At 41.7% G+C, this 15,161-nt stretch overlaps 1 protein-coding gene across 1 annotated transcript in view; it reads right to left on the reverse strand.

Annotated features, from left to right (window-relative positions):
* Positions 1-15,161, reverse strand: part of LOC140741506 (rho GTPase-activating protein 23-like) — a 252,070-nt gene that overhangs the window by 160,103 nt on the left and 76,806 nt on the right. Inside the window, 2 exon segments of the mRNA XM_073071782.1 lie at positions 1,086-1,178; positions 7,190-7,214. Of these exon segments, the coding sequence (XP_072927883.1) occupies positions 1,086-1,178; positions 7,190-7,214 (118 nt within the window).

Here is a 15,161-nt window from a genome sequence, read left to right on the forward strand (position 1 = left end):
TTTGCCCACCAGGGTCTCGATGACCTTCCTTCGACAGAGAGTAAAGGATCTGTTTGGGGAGACATGAGTAATGCATCCCAATGACTTGACCAATCCATCAGAGTTGGTATTTCTTTATAGTGGTGGAGATGCCTCCTCCAGTCTGCTCACCGATATTAAGTTGCACAATACCTAATCACTGTCAGCCCAAGTGTAGAGCGTTGTGCTAAGGAGCCCACATAAAACTGACAACACCGGACAGTGAGAGGAAAACTTGTTGGGAGTCACAATTTACATGAAGATCATTCTGGACGTTGGAATTCAGAAATAAATACAAGAGTTCCTCAACGTAATGTCCTCTGTCGGACCATCTTCATCTGCTGCTTTGATAACTTCCTTACCATCACAAGGTCAGAATCAGAATCTGGTTTAATACCATTGGCATATGTAGTGAAATTTATTGTGTTATGGCAGAAGTACATTACAATACATAAGAATAAAAAACTATAAATCACAATAAGTATACATAAAAAAGAAAATTAGTTTAAATAAGTAGTGTAAAAAGAGATGAAAAATACTGAGTGCTCATGGGTTTGTTGTCCTTACAGAAATCTGATGGCGGAGGGGAAGAGACAAAAGAAGTCATGGTCTCCTACTGAATCCAAAGAAAACCTCAGTTTGTGACAACTATTTGTACCACTGGACCTGGACTTCCCAGTGCAATGGCTTTTTTCTTTTAAAAACTCTCCCACACTGGTCTCCTGTCATTGTTGGATATGATGCAAACAAACATTTTCTCTGTAGGTGGTTTCAAGTCTCTTTAATTTATCATACTATCAGTCTATGTATGTACATTATGTTTTATAGGATTGTCTTTTTTGTTTATATTTATTGTGTTTTTCGTTTACTTATTGTGTTCTTTATACTTGTTTTTTTTCGCTGCTTTGAATCTGGAGTATTAATCATTTTGTTCTCTTTTACATTTATGAACTGAAGAATGACAATAAACAACCTTGAATCTAATAACATACATTTTCTGGTGTCATTGACCTAATCCTTTTGAAAAAGGTGATAACATAACTTAACATGAAGCTAGTTCATATTACCTGTACAAAGCCCAGCTTGATGTGCTGCTCCCCCTTCCTTCACACTTTTAACAAAAATGGTATCCATAGGTTCTGTTTGGCCTTTCTGAAGCCCTGTGAAATAAAAGAAATCCGAAGTGTTATATCATTAGGATAACTTTTTATAATGATTCCTTTCAAATCAGCCAGACATTCTGATGGAATGGAACTCCAGTGAAACTTTCAATTACCACTTGTTTCAGTAACACCATGGATTCTGTAGATGCTGGAGCTCCACAGTCATACACACAAAATGCTGGATGAACTCAGCAGTTCAGGCAGTATCTATGGAGAGGAATAAACAGTTGATGTTTCCTTATATGATGTTTTATAATTGTAAAAAATATTTTATGATTTATTCCATCATAAAATAAATCAATGTTTTATGATGAAATAAAGGAATTTCATCAACAGTCAAAATCCTGCTGTAGGGTCTTGGCCCAAAACATTGACTGTTCATTCGTCTCCAGTGATGCTGCTTGACCTGCTGAGCTCCTCCAGCATTGTGTGTGTGTTACTTGTTTCAGTGTTTTTAGCATGCTAGAGCCAAATTCCTTTGAATTTAAGCCAAGCTTGAACTAAAGCTATTGCATCAAACCTTTAGAGCAGGAGTTCCCAATCTTTTTTATGCCATGAAGCCTTACCATTAACTGAGGGGTTCATAGACCCCAAGTTGGGAACTTTTGCTTCAGAGGAAGCTGTTATGAATTTCATCTTTACCATGGTTGTGACTCAAGAATGCAAATTCTAATACTAGCTCCCATAAAACACAGTGTTCTTTGCCAACCAGAGAGGAGCACGGTCCACAATGCTCACTGGAGAAAATAAGTGTGAATTTTGATCATTATCACCTTGTGTAAAGAGACACTGCTACACAAGATGATATCACTGTCAGAACCTGCCTTAGAAGCTGTTGTTTGGAAGACTGCCACTGTCTGTCCTACTCTGGTTAACTAAAAGTGCCATTGTAAAAGGTAGCTCTTTTTTCACACAGCAAAGCAGAATGAAAGACCACTGATTGCCATTCTTAGGGCACCATGGTAGCATACTGATTAGCATGACGCTATTAGAGGTTGGGAGTTTGGAGTTCAATCCCCGCGTCCTCTGTAAGCAAGTTTATATGTTCCTTCCCATGTGCACATGGGTTTCCTCTGGGTTCTCCAGTTTTCTTCCACAGTTCAAAGACATTCTGGTTAGTAGATTAATTGGTTATTGCAAATTGTCCTGTGATTAGGATAGGGTTAAATAGATGGGTTGCTGGGCGGCACAGCTCAAAGGGCCCGTTCCGCGCTGTATCTCTACATAAAATAAGATAAATAAAAATGTTCACTGAATTGAACAAGGGCTTTGTGAAAGGTGTTTTGGAGGTGGAAGGTAGAATGGGGAGCGATGAGAGGTGGGTGAAATTGGAGGCTATGGGGAAGTCCCTTAATGTGTTATATTTCTGTTCAGCTGATTCACAGTTCACTATTATTCTATATATGCTCATTCTTTTGACATTTTTGCCTTAAGGTGTTGCCTGGTCTTGGGGCCTGGGGAGGTTGTGTAGATTAGGACTTTATTCCATGAAACATATGGGATGGAGGGCAACCTGGTAGAGAGGTATGTAAGATCATGAGGGGCATAGACAGGGTGAAAGCACATAGTCTTTTTCCCATGGAAGTGGTGCTAAAAACAAGAAGATATAAGTTTAAACACCAATTCTGGAGATTCACACACAAAAAAGCTGGAGAAACTCAACGGGTCAGGCACCATTTATAGAAAGGAATAAATCGTTCATGTTTTGGGCCAAGACTCTTTATCAGGTACAGATTTAAGACTGGAGGCAAGAGAATTAAAAGGGTCATCAGGGGTAGCTTCTTATCACAAAGGGCAGGGAATATCTGGAATGAAAGGCCAGAAACAGCAGTTGAAGTGGACACATAGACAAAATCTGAAAGTCATCTAGATAAGTACATGGATAAGAGAGGTTTAGAGGGCTATGGGCCAAATATCAGCAGATGGGACTATCTCACTGGGCAACACAGTTGGCATGGACAATTTAGACCAAAGAGCCTGTTACTCTGCCTCAAAACTCTATGACTCTATTACTTCTTCCAGAGGGGGATAAAGAGAAGAAGTAAACCTGAGTTTGTTTTACAGAATTTCTGATGGCTATAAAATGAAATTAATTTGGAGAACAGTAGTAGTGTTTAGGGTAACATATTACAGCACCAGCAACCTGGGTTCAATTCTGCTGCTGTCTGTAAGGAGTTTGTATGCTCTCCCCAGGACTACAGATGCTCCAGTTTCCACCCACATTTCAAAGACATACGAGTTAGTAGGTTAACTGTCACAAGGGTGTAAATGGGCGGTGCAAGCTTGTTGGGCCAGGATGGTCTTTTACCATGATGTATCTCTAAATAAATAAATAAAGTGCAAGGGAAAAGATGAGAATTTAGCAGCAACTAAGAGTTGAAGGGAATGAAGATTCGGTAGAGAAATTGATTACAGAAGATTTCACAACAACAGCAGAGTGAAAACAGTGGAAGAATGTGAGAACAATGAACAAATTCAATTTGCAGGGTATAGGGTGATGTGGTAAAAATTAAAATGGTAAATATGCAGCACTTAATATGGAGAAGGGCTCGAGGCATAAACTTCTGCTTTATTTGTAAATATTCATTGAGTTATACTGCATAGAAAGATGACCTTTGACTCAACTTGCCCATTATGTAGGGAAGTGTACAGTCACGCACATTGGTCAAAGGCGTAATCTAGAATTTTCTAAGTGGGGAGCAAATTCAGAAATCAGAAGGGCTTGGGAGGTCTAGTGCAGGATTCCCTAAAGGTTAACTTGCAGGTTGAGTTGGTGGTAAGGAAGGCAAAGTGCAATGTTAGCATTCATTTCCAGAGGACTAAAATATAAGAACAAGGATGTAATGCTGAGGCTTTATAAGGCATTGGTCAGTTTTTGACACCATATCTAAGAAAGGATGTGCTAGTATTGCAGAGGGTCCAGAGGAGGTTCATGAGAATGAACCTGGGAATGAAAGAGTTAACATATAAGGAGCGTTTGATCTGGGCCTGTTCTCACTGGAGTTTAGAAGATCAAGGGAGAATCTGATTGAAATCCATCAAATATTGAAAGGCCGAGATAGAGTGGACATTGAGAGGATGTTTCCAATAGTGCGGGAGCCTAGGACCAGAAGGAACAACAGCCTCGGGATAGAAGGATGTCCCTTTAGAACAGAAATAAGGAGGAATTACTTTAGCCAGAAAGTAATTCCTGTATTCCAGGGCTTGTATACACTGGAATTTAGAAGGATGAGAGGGGATCTGATTGAAACATATAAGATTATTAAGGGATTGGACACACTGGAGGCAGGAAGCATGTTCCTGCTGATGGGTGAGTCCAGAACTAGAGGCCACAGTTTAAGAATAAGGGGTAGGCCATTTAGAACAGAGATGCTGAAAAACTTTTTCACCCAGAGAGTGGTGGATATGTGGAATGCTCTGCCCCAGAAGGCAGTGGAGGCCAAGTCTCTGAATGCATTCAAGAGAGTGTTAGATAGAGCTCTTATAGATAGCGGGGTCAAGGGATATGGGGAGAGGGCAGGAACGGGGTACTGATTGTGTATGAGCAGCCATGATCACAGTGAATGGCGGTGCTGGCTAGAAGGACCGAATGGCCTACTCCTGCACCTACTGTCTATTGAAAGTGGTGAATCTGTGGAATTCATTGCCACAGATGGCTGTGGAGGCCAAGTCATTGAGTATATTTAAAGTAGAAGTTGATAGGCTCTTGATTATTAAGGGAGCTAGGGCTTTACTCTCTGGAGAGAAAGAGGATGAGAGGAGACATGATAGAGGTGTACAAGATATTAAGAGGAATAGACAGAGTGGATAACCAGCACCTCTTCCCCAGGGCACCACTGCTCAGTACAAGAGGACATGGCTTTAAGGCAAGGGGAGGGAAGTTCAAGGGGGATATTAGAGGAAGGTTTTTCACTCAGAGAGTGGTTGGTGCGTGGAATGCACTGCCTGAGTCAGTGGTGGAGGCAGATACACTAGTGAAGTTTAAGAGACTACTAGACAGGTATATGGAGGAATTTAAGGTGGGGGGTTATATGGGATGAAGGGTTTGAGGGTCGGCACAACATTGTGGGCTGAAGGGCCTGTAATATGCTGCACTATTCTATGTTCTATGTTACAGGGAGAAGGCAGGAGAATGGGGTTGAGAGGAATAATAAATCAGCCACGACCAAATGGCAGAGGAGACTTGAAGGGTTGAATTACTTCTGAGTTGGAATTTGGACTTCTTGATTTATTGTTGGTCAGTGTGGACAGAATAAGTTGCCATGGGATGGGGCCCAGGGCGCTCATATCAAGCAGAGAACTGTGAATGAGATCTCCGAAGTGTTCCTTCCAGAGGAATTGACTGTTTTTCTCTCCCTCTTGAGTTCACCACTGCTCCCAGCTTTCTGTGGAGATAGAGATTCAAGTTTTGGACCATAGATTGGCTATTTAGAGCATTGAAGTCAAGGCAATCAGCAAATTACTGACCTTCTGTGCTCGCCCCATCCATCGCCAGTTCTATGAGCCATTATGTGCTTCTCTCTTTTTCTATTCCCTATTTTGACTCCTCTCTTACCCCTCTCTTCTATCACCTACCAAAACCTTCCTGTATTTCCCCCCCTCCTCTTTCTCCTGTGGTGCTTCTGCTCTCCTATCAGATTCATACTTCTTTAGCCCTTTACTTTGTCCACCTATCAATTTCCAGCTTTTTACTTCATACCCTTTCCCTCTCCCTCTCCCATCTATTTTCCTCCTCAGCTGGCTCACCTATCACCTGCCAGCTTGTACTCCTTTCACTCCCCCCATCTTATTCTGGCTTCTACCCCCTTCCTTTCAGGTTCTGATGAAGAGTCTCAGTCTTTATTCCTTTCCTGATGCTGCCTGACCTGCTGAGTTCTTTCAGCGTTTTGTGTGTGTGTGTTACTCTGGATTTCCAGCATCTGCAGAATCTCTTGTGTTACTAATACCGTAGCCACTGAGTGTATGTTTGTGGTCTTCTGCTGCTGTAGCCCAGCCATTTCAACATTCAACACTTCAAGGTTCGCGATTCAAGATCCCAGGAGATCAGCAGTTTCTGTGATACTCAAACCACCCCATTTGGCATCAACAATCATTCCACAGTCACAGTCACTTCGATCACATTTCTTCCCCATTCCGATGTTTGGTCTGAACAACAAATGAACCTCTTGAAAACATCTGCTTGCTTTTATGCGTTGAGTTGCTGCCGCATGACTGGCTAATTAGCTATTTGCATTAACGAGCAGGCGTGCACCTAATAAAGTGGCCACGGAGTGTATTTTGTTCGGTTTATTCAGGTCAAGTCTTGATGCGTGCATAAAGCAGCTTAGCGCAAGAAATCATTTTCGGCAAGTGACGCTATCTGATTATAAGTTCTGCACTTTAGAACATATAACCACCAATCAAATAGATGACATTGCGAAATTTCCTCTGCAAGTATTGACAAGAACTCTTAGGAAATCTCAAAGTTCCCCAGGCTTGAGATCAACAAGGCAGTTCAAATCTATCACTTTTACCTGGAGCACTGTATCTGCTGATTTATTGACAATGTACGTATAGAACAAAGAACAGCACAGCACAAATGACCCAAATGTTGTGCCAAACAACACTTTGGAAACAGCAATGAAGAATCCTACATCTAAGTGTGATGGTATTCCTGAGCCTCCACCCTGGTCTTGCATGACTCACAGTAGTGAAAGCTACTGACACGATGAAGGAAGTCCTGAACACCGCCAGGGATGGAGGATGCCCTAAACGCTAGCTGCGTAATGGGCAGTAAGTAAGTAGTAGATATGCCAAACCAATGAAATTAGTAATCAAATAGCCAACTAAAATAATCCTTTCTGCCTACACAATGTCCATATCCTTCCATTTCCCTCATATTCATGTGCCTATCTAAACATCTCTTAAAAATCCCTCATGTATCTGCCTCTGCCACCACCCCAGGCAGCTCAATCCAGGCATCCAACACTATGATCAAATTGTGTCACAATAATTATAGCAAGACTCACCTTTTCCATTTCCATTTTCTTCATCCTGCAATAGAATCAGAATAATATTCTGTTAAACTCAACAGAAGTTCTCTTTTGACTCCAACAGTCTGAGCAATTTATTGCATTTAAATGAGCATCTAACTGATATTTTTAATTATCTTTATGAAGCCTCTACAGACTTCACAGTAAATAAAATGGAAAACAGGAAAGATATTAATGAGATTGAAAGAGTGCATTTTCCAGAAGTTGATGAGCCGAATTATGGAGAAAGGTTGAAGAGGTGATACATGGAAGTGAAGGGATATGGAGGGCTATGGTCCAGGCGCAGCTCGATGGATTTTGGCAGCATAATAGTTCAGCACAGACTACCTGAGCTAAAGATGTCTCTGTGCTGTCGTGCTCTATGACTCTAAGTTGGGGCTTTATTGCCTGGAGTGTAGGGGAATGAGGGGGAGATTTGATAGAGGTGTATAACATTATACGGGGTATAGATAGAGTAAATGCAAGCAGGCATTTTCCACTGAGGTGGGGTGAGGCTAGAACGAGAGGTTACGGGTTAAGGATGAAAGGTAAAATAATCAAGGGGAGCATGAGGGGAAATCTCTTCACTCAGAGGGTGGTGAAAGCATGGAACGAGCTGTCAGCAAAATGCGGGTGGGTGCAGGTTTGAAATACATGGATGAGCGGGGTCTAGAGGATTATGGTGCGGGTGTGGGTCGATGGGGCTGGGCAGAGTAACAGTTCAGTAGGGACTAGATGGGCCAAACAGCATGCTCTTGTGCTGTAGTGCACTATGATACTATGATTCTATAGTTTAAACATAGAAATGGCTGAAAAAGGAAATGCTATTTATGATGACAATATACAATGTGTTTCTTTTATATACTTATTGCCTTATAAATTTATTGTCTGAACAGTAAGAAAACTTCACTTAACTACAGTTCATCTGAATTTACTATATCTGGTACTTAATAGTCAATCCCTAGTTATATATCATTCAGATTCAGATTTATTTATCACATGTACATCAAAAGATACAGTGAAAAGCATTGTTTGCGTTAACAGCCAACACACCCAAGGATGTGCTGGGGTCAGAACGTAAGTGTCGCCACACAATCTGGCGCCCACGCAGCATGCCCGTAATGCTCAGCAGAACAACACAGAACACAGTAAGTGACAAGACAACAACAAAGCAAGGCCCTTTCATTACTTCAAGGCTCTTGCCGTGCTGAACATTAAGCTATTGTATTTGTTCCAGTGAGAACCCCACAATCAAGATAAAATATCTTCAAAGGTTATGGAAGCAGCTTTGTACTCCACTGCATGTCCGATTTTAACAACCTACTGCCTTTCAGAGAGATATGTCCAAAAGTAGTTTGTGGGTTTAAGAAGGTTAGACCTTAAGACCATAAGACAAAGGAGCAGAAAAAGGCCATTTGGCCCATCGAGTCTGCTCCACCATTCCATCATGACTGATTTATTATCTCTCTCAACCCATTCCTCTGCCTTCTCCCTGTAACCTTGGCTGCCTTGACTAATCAAGAACCTATCAAACTGCTTTTAAATATACTTAATGACTTGGCCTCCACAGCCATCTGAGGCAATGAATTTCACAGATTCACTACCCTCTAGCTAAAGAAATTCCTCCTCACCTCAGTACCTCTGGTACTGAACTTCCCCACTGTAAGAAATACCCTCTCCATGTCAATTCTATTTAGGCCTTTCAATATTTGTTAGGTTTCAATGAGATCCCTCCCTCATTCTTCTAAACTCCAGTGAGAACAAGCCCAGAGTCATCAAATGCTCCTCATATGGTAACCTTTCCTTTCCCAGTGTTATTTTCCCTCGGGATCAATAAAATAGGTCTGTCTGTCTGTCTGTTTTCATGACCCTCCTCTGGACCCTCTCCAATGCCAGCATATCTTTTCTTAGATCAGGTGCCCAAAACTGCTCACAATACTCCAAATGCAGTCTGACCAATGCCTTATAAAGCCTCAGCATCACATCCTTACACTTATATTTTAGTCCACTCAAAATGAATGCTAATGTTGTATTTGCTTTCCTTACCACTGATTCAACCTGCAAGTTAACCTTTAGGGAAACCTGCACCAGGACTCCCAATTCCATTTGCACCTCTGATTTTTGAATTTTCTCCCCTTTTAGAAAAGTCTACACCATTTTTCCTTCTGCCAAAGTGCATGACCATACACTTCCCTACACTATATTCCATCAGCTAATTCTTTGCCCATTCTCCCAATCTGTCCAAGTCCTTCTGCAGATACCCTGCTTCCTTAACACTACCTGCCCCTCCACCTATCTTTGCATCATCCGCAAACCTGGCCACAAAACCATCAATTCTGTCATCCAAATCATTGATATATAATGTGAAAAGAAGCGGTCCCAACACCGACACCTGTGGAACACCACGAGTCACCGACAGCCAGCCAGAAAAGGCACCCTTTCCCCCCACACTTTGTCTCCTGCCAGTCAGCCAATCTTCTATCCATGATAGTATCTTTCCTGAAATATCATGGGATCTTATCTTGTTAAGCAGCCTCATGTGTGGCACCTTCTTAAAGGCCCTCTGAAAATCCAAGGAAACAATATCCACTGACTCTCTTTTGTCTATCCTGCCTGCTACTTCCTCAAAAAATTCCAAAAGATTTGTCAGCCAAGATTTCTCCTTAAGGAAACCATGTTGACTTTGGCCTATTTTATCATGTGCCTCCAAGTACCCCGAAACCTCATCCTTAATCATGGAGTCCAACATCTTCTCAACCACTGAAGTCTGGCTAACTAACCTCTAATTTCCTTTCTTCTGCCTCCCTCCCTTCTTAAAGAGTGGAATTACATTTACAATGTTGCAGTCCTCCAGAACCATTCCAGAATCTAGTGATTCTTGAAAGATCATTACTAATGCCTCCACAATCTGTCAGCTACCTCGTTCAGAACCCTGGGATGTAGTCCATCTGGTCCAGGTGACTTATCTACCTTCAGACTTTTCAGCTTCTCAAGCACCTTCTCCAAGCAACTACACTCACGTCTGCCCCCGACACACTCAAATTTCTGGCATATTGCTAATTTCTTCCAGTGAAGACGGATGCAAAATACTTATTAAGTTCATCCGCCGTTTCTCTGTTCCCCATTACTGCCTCTCCAGCGTCATTTTCTAGTGGTCCAATATCTACTCTCATTTCTCCCTTACTCTTTATATATCTGAAAAAACCTTGGTATCCTTTTTTATATTATTAGCTAGCTTACCTTCATATTTCTCTTTTACTCTCCTTGTGGCTTTTTAGTTGCCTTCTGGTGGTTTTTAAAAGCTTCCAAATCCTCTAACTTTCCACTATTTTTTGCAATCTTATATGCCCTATCTCCTTTTATGCTGTTTTGACTTCTCTTCTTAAGTCTGCAGTCTAAGACCCTAAGCTTAATCATTTTAAATAAAATAGGCGATTCCATCCTTTTCGTATCAAGAAAATTAATTGTTTTTCTGTCTAGTTCTTTTGAGGATGCAATCTTGGACGATGGTTCTCCTGTATATCAAAATCTTCAAAAACCTCACAAGGTATAAACACATACTTCTAAGAAATATTTCAACTTTCCTGTCCGAACTTATCTCTGACAAGTATTAAGACTGAACTCCTTTTATTAAAGGTGCTTACTCAATCTTTACTTAAAGCATTGACTTAAGAAAATCAGACACTAGACAGATTGTAGAGGTTATAGATTCTAAATAATTTCTATCCAAATGTCCTCTCTCCTATTTCAACAATGCTAACCTATATAATCAAGTGACCCCCCCTTAACCAGTGACAAAGAACATAGAACAGTACAGCACAGTAACAAGCCCTTCAGCCCACAATGTTGAGCCTAGCCAATTAGTAATCAAATGGCCCAATGAGCTAATCCCTTCTGCCCACTCAATGTCCATTTCCGTCCATTTTTCTCACATTCATGTACCTATCTAAACATCTCTGAAAATTCCCTGATGGAGGCCTCTGCCACCACGCCAGGCACCCACCACACTCTGTGTAAAACAACTACGCCTCACATCTCCTTTGAAATTACCCCCCTCCCACCTTAAATGCATGCCTTCTGGTATTAGATGTTTCCAACCCTGGAAAAATCTACTGTCCACTCTAGCTATGCTTCTCATAATCTTTAAAACCTCTATCAGATCTCCCCTCAGCCTCCACTGCTCCAGGGAAAACAACCCAAGTTTGTCCAACCTTTCATTATAGGACATACCCTCTAGTCTAGGCAACGTCCTGGTAAACCTCTTTTGCACCCTCTCCAAAGCCTTGACATCCTTCCTATAATGGGGTAACCAGAACTGTATCAACTTGTGTAGTCACTTTCAGGGAGCTATGAAGTTGGACCCCAAGATCCCTCTGCTCATCAGTAACAGTGTACTATCTATTTACATTTGACCTTCATGCATTTATTATAGATCATTAGCGATTCAGAGCAATCACATTCTGTACTACTGAACTCAGCAACTTAAGCAAATGCAGCTGAACAATACAATTTGCACCATAAAGTTGCAAAATGGAAAGAGGCTATTCATTCCACAAAATTGTTGCCTTTCAAAGACAATTAGAGATGGGTAATTTAATGCTGGCTCAGCCTGCGAAGCCCACATCCCTTAAAAGAATAAAAAGAAACTCTATGTTAATGATCTTGCCAGTCCCACCTCATTGTCTCTCTCTGCAATTACATTCCAGCTCTTTTTTAATTGCTATACTTGAATCTGTATCCTGTGTAAAACATACACTCAGTGGTTACTTTATTAGGGACCTCCTGTACCTAATGAAGTGACTACTGAGGGTACGTTCATGCTCTTCTGCTGCTCTAGCCTATCTATCTGCAGAAGCCAAATGAAGATGGCAGAGTTTGTCACTGAAACGTTGGTTAAAATAAATACCTGTATCCAACTGGAAGCCCAAGAAGAGTTTATTTGTCATTTACACCAGGAAAGCACTAGATCCTTTTTCACTCTGCAGAAGCCAGTTATTCTTGGTAAATACACACAAAATGGTGGAGGAACATTAGAGGGTGCAGAGGTGATTTACCAGGATGCTGAATGAATTGATTAGAAAGCATGTCTTATGAGGAAAGGTTGAGCGAGCCAAGTTTTTTCTCTTTGGTGTGAAGGAGGATGAGGTGACTTTATAGAGGCGTAGCAACTTGAAAAAGAGTCACAGATCGATGACAGCCAGTGCCTTTATCCCAGGGCAGAACTGGCTAATAGAAGCACCTGTTCTGAGTTGTAGTGTTCTATGTTCTAATTCAGCCAGTCAGGCAGTATCTATGGAGGGGAATAAACAGTCAAAATTTTGGGCTGAGACCCTTCATCAGGACCGGAAAGGAAGACGAGAGAAGCCAGAGTAATGTGGTGGGGCGGTTAGGACTACAAATTGGCAGGTGATGGGTGAAGCCAGGTGAGGGGGAAGGTGGGTGAGTGGGAGAGGTGGGATGAAGTAAGAAACTGAGAGGTGATAGGAGGAAGAGGTGAAGGGATAAAGAAGTAGGAATCTGATAGGAGAGGATAGTGGACCTTGGGAGAAAGGGAAAGAGGAGGGGCATCAGAGGGAGGCAAAGGGTAGGTGAGAAGACGAATGGGAAACCAGAATGGGGAATGGAAAAAGAGAAAAGGGGGAGGGACAATAAGTGGCATGAAGTTCGAGAATTCACTGTTCATGCTGTCAGGTTGATGGCTGCCCAGACAAAATGTCAGATGTTGCTCCTGCAGCCTGAGTATGGCCTCATTGTGGCAGCAGAGGAGGGCATGGACCAGTATGTCAGAATGGGAATGGGAAGTTGAAATGAAATGGGTGGCCACCAGGAAATTCCATCTTTTGTGGTGGATGGAGCAAAGGTGCTTGACAAAGTAGTTTTCACCCACCCCACCAATGTTAGGTTTCACTGATGTAGATGAGCCTGCCCTGGGAGCACTGAATACAGTAGATGAGCCCAACAGATTCGCAGCTGAAGTGTTGCCTCACCTGGAAGGACTGTTTGGGGCCCTGGATGGTGGCAAGGGAGGAGGTGTAGCACCTGTCCTGCTTACAGGAATAAGTACTGGAGGGGGTACATCAGCAAGGGGGGACGAATGGACAAGTGAGTCACATAGAGAGTGATTCCTACAGAAAGCAGATGGGGGTGGAGGGCAATGGGAAACATATGCTTAGTGGTAGGATCCCATTGTATAAACTGATCCATTAAATGCAGTCTGCCTGTCATGATTTTAACAGTTTCATTCAGCATCAACTCATAAATCTTCACTTACGCTCTTGAGAATAGGTTAAGTTTCTGACCATCAATTTTACCCCTTACAATTTCCTAACACATATCAGGGTAAGTAATTGTGTGAGAAGATGCAACTCAAATAATGCCAGTCCTTCCTCACCAAAAGAAATGCCAATAACTGGTTTAGAGGTGGAGTATCAGATAGCATACTGTAGCATAGCAAACAAATATGATAGAAAAATACATGTGAGGCTGTAATTATTACCCCATTTCACAAGTGTAACACTAGATACTGAACTGATTCAAAATTAATGTTGAGAATAACAAAGTAAAGCAACTGCACTAAATGGTCCAGAGGTTTCCAATGAGTGAGAAAATGAACTGTCACATAAAGCTTTGTAAATGGGGCAATTCACACTGGTTACTCATGTGAAATAGCAAGTCTTAAACTGTAAACAGTGCTAAAATATACAAGACCAAAAGACATAGGAGCTGAATTAGACTAATTGGTCCATCAATTTTGCTCCATTATTCCATCATGGCTGATTTATTATCCCTCTCAACCCCATTCCCCTGCCATCTCCCCATAACCTTTGACACCCTGGCTAATCAAAGCCCTATCAACCTCTGCTTTACATATAACTCAATGACCTAGCCTCCACAGCCGTCGGTGTTAATGAATTCCACAGATTCAACACTCTCTGGCTAAAGAAATTCCTCCTCATTCTGTTCTCAATAGTTCCATTAGGGATGTCCCTCTATTCTGCGGCTGTGTTCTCTGGTCTTAGACTCCCCCACTACAGCCTTTCTATGTCCACTCTATCTAGGCCTTTCAATTTTCAATAAGTTTCATAAAAGCACAAAGACAAAGAAGGGGTAGTCAGAATACACACCAATCACCAATGAGGGGTGAGAAATGGAAAGGACGAGGAGTTTCAAGTTCCTGGGCTTCAGCATTTCACAGGATCTTCTCTGGGCCCAACTCATTGATACAATCACAAAGGCAGCACACCAGTAGTTCTACTTCCTGGGGAGTTTGAGGAATTTCAGTATATCAAAGAATCTTACAAGTTTCTAGAGATGTTTGATGGAGAACACTCTGATTGGTTACATCACAGCCTGGTGTGGAGGCTCCAATGCATAGGATTGCAAGAGGCTGCAGATGATTGCAGACTCAACCATCTCTATCATGGGCATAACTCTTCCCACCATTAAGGTCCCTCAAGAAGGCAGCATTTAAAGCCCCCACCATGCAGGTCATGCCCTCTTCTTATTACAACCATCAAGAAGGAGGTACAGGTGCCTGAAGACTTTTTAGGAACAGCGTCTTTCCCTGTCGTCATCAGATTTCTGAAGGATCCATAAACCCATGAACACTACCTTTTTATTCTTTTTTATTAACTATTTCAAAGTAAATTAATTATCAAAGGACATATATGTCACCATATATGGCCCTGAGATTTATTTTCTTGGGGGCATTCACAATAAATACAAAGAAACAAAGAATCAATGAAAGACAGTACATAACAAGACAGGCAAACAGGCAATGTGCAAAAGACAACTAATAGTAACAGATAAGCAATCAATACTGAGAACGTGAGATGAAGAATCCATAAAAGTGAGTCCACAGATGATGGGAACAATTCAGTGTTGGGTTAAGTGAAGTTGAATGAAGTTATCCCCACTGGTTCAAGAGCCTGATGGTTGTGGGGTAATAACTCTTTCTGAACCTGGTGGT

The sequence above is a fragment of the Hemitrygon akajei genome, chromosome 18 (assembly GCF_048418815.1).
Source record: "Hemitrygon akajei chromosome 18, sHemAka1.3, whole genome shotgun sequence".
NCBI classification, from domain to species: domain Eukaryota; kingdom Metazoa; phylum Chordata; class Chondrichthyes; order Myliobatiformes; family Dasyatidae; genus Hemitrygon; species Hemitrygon akajei.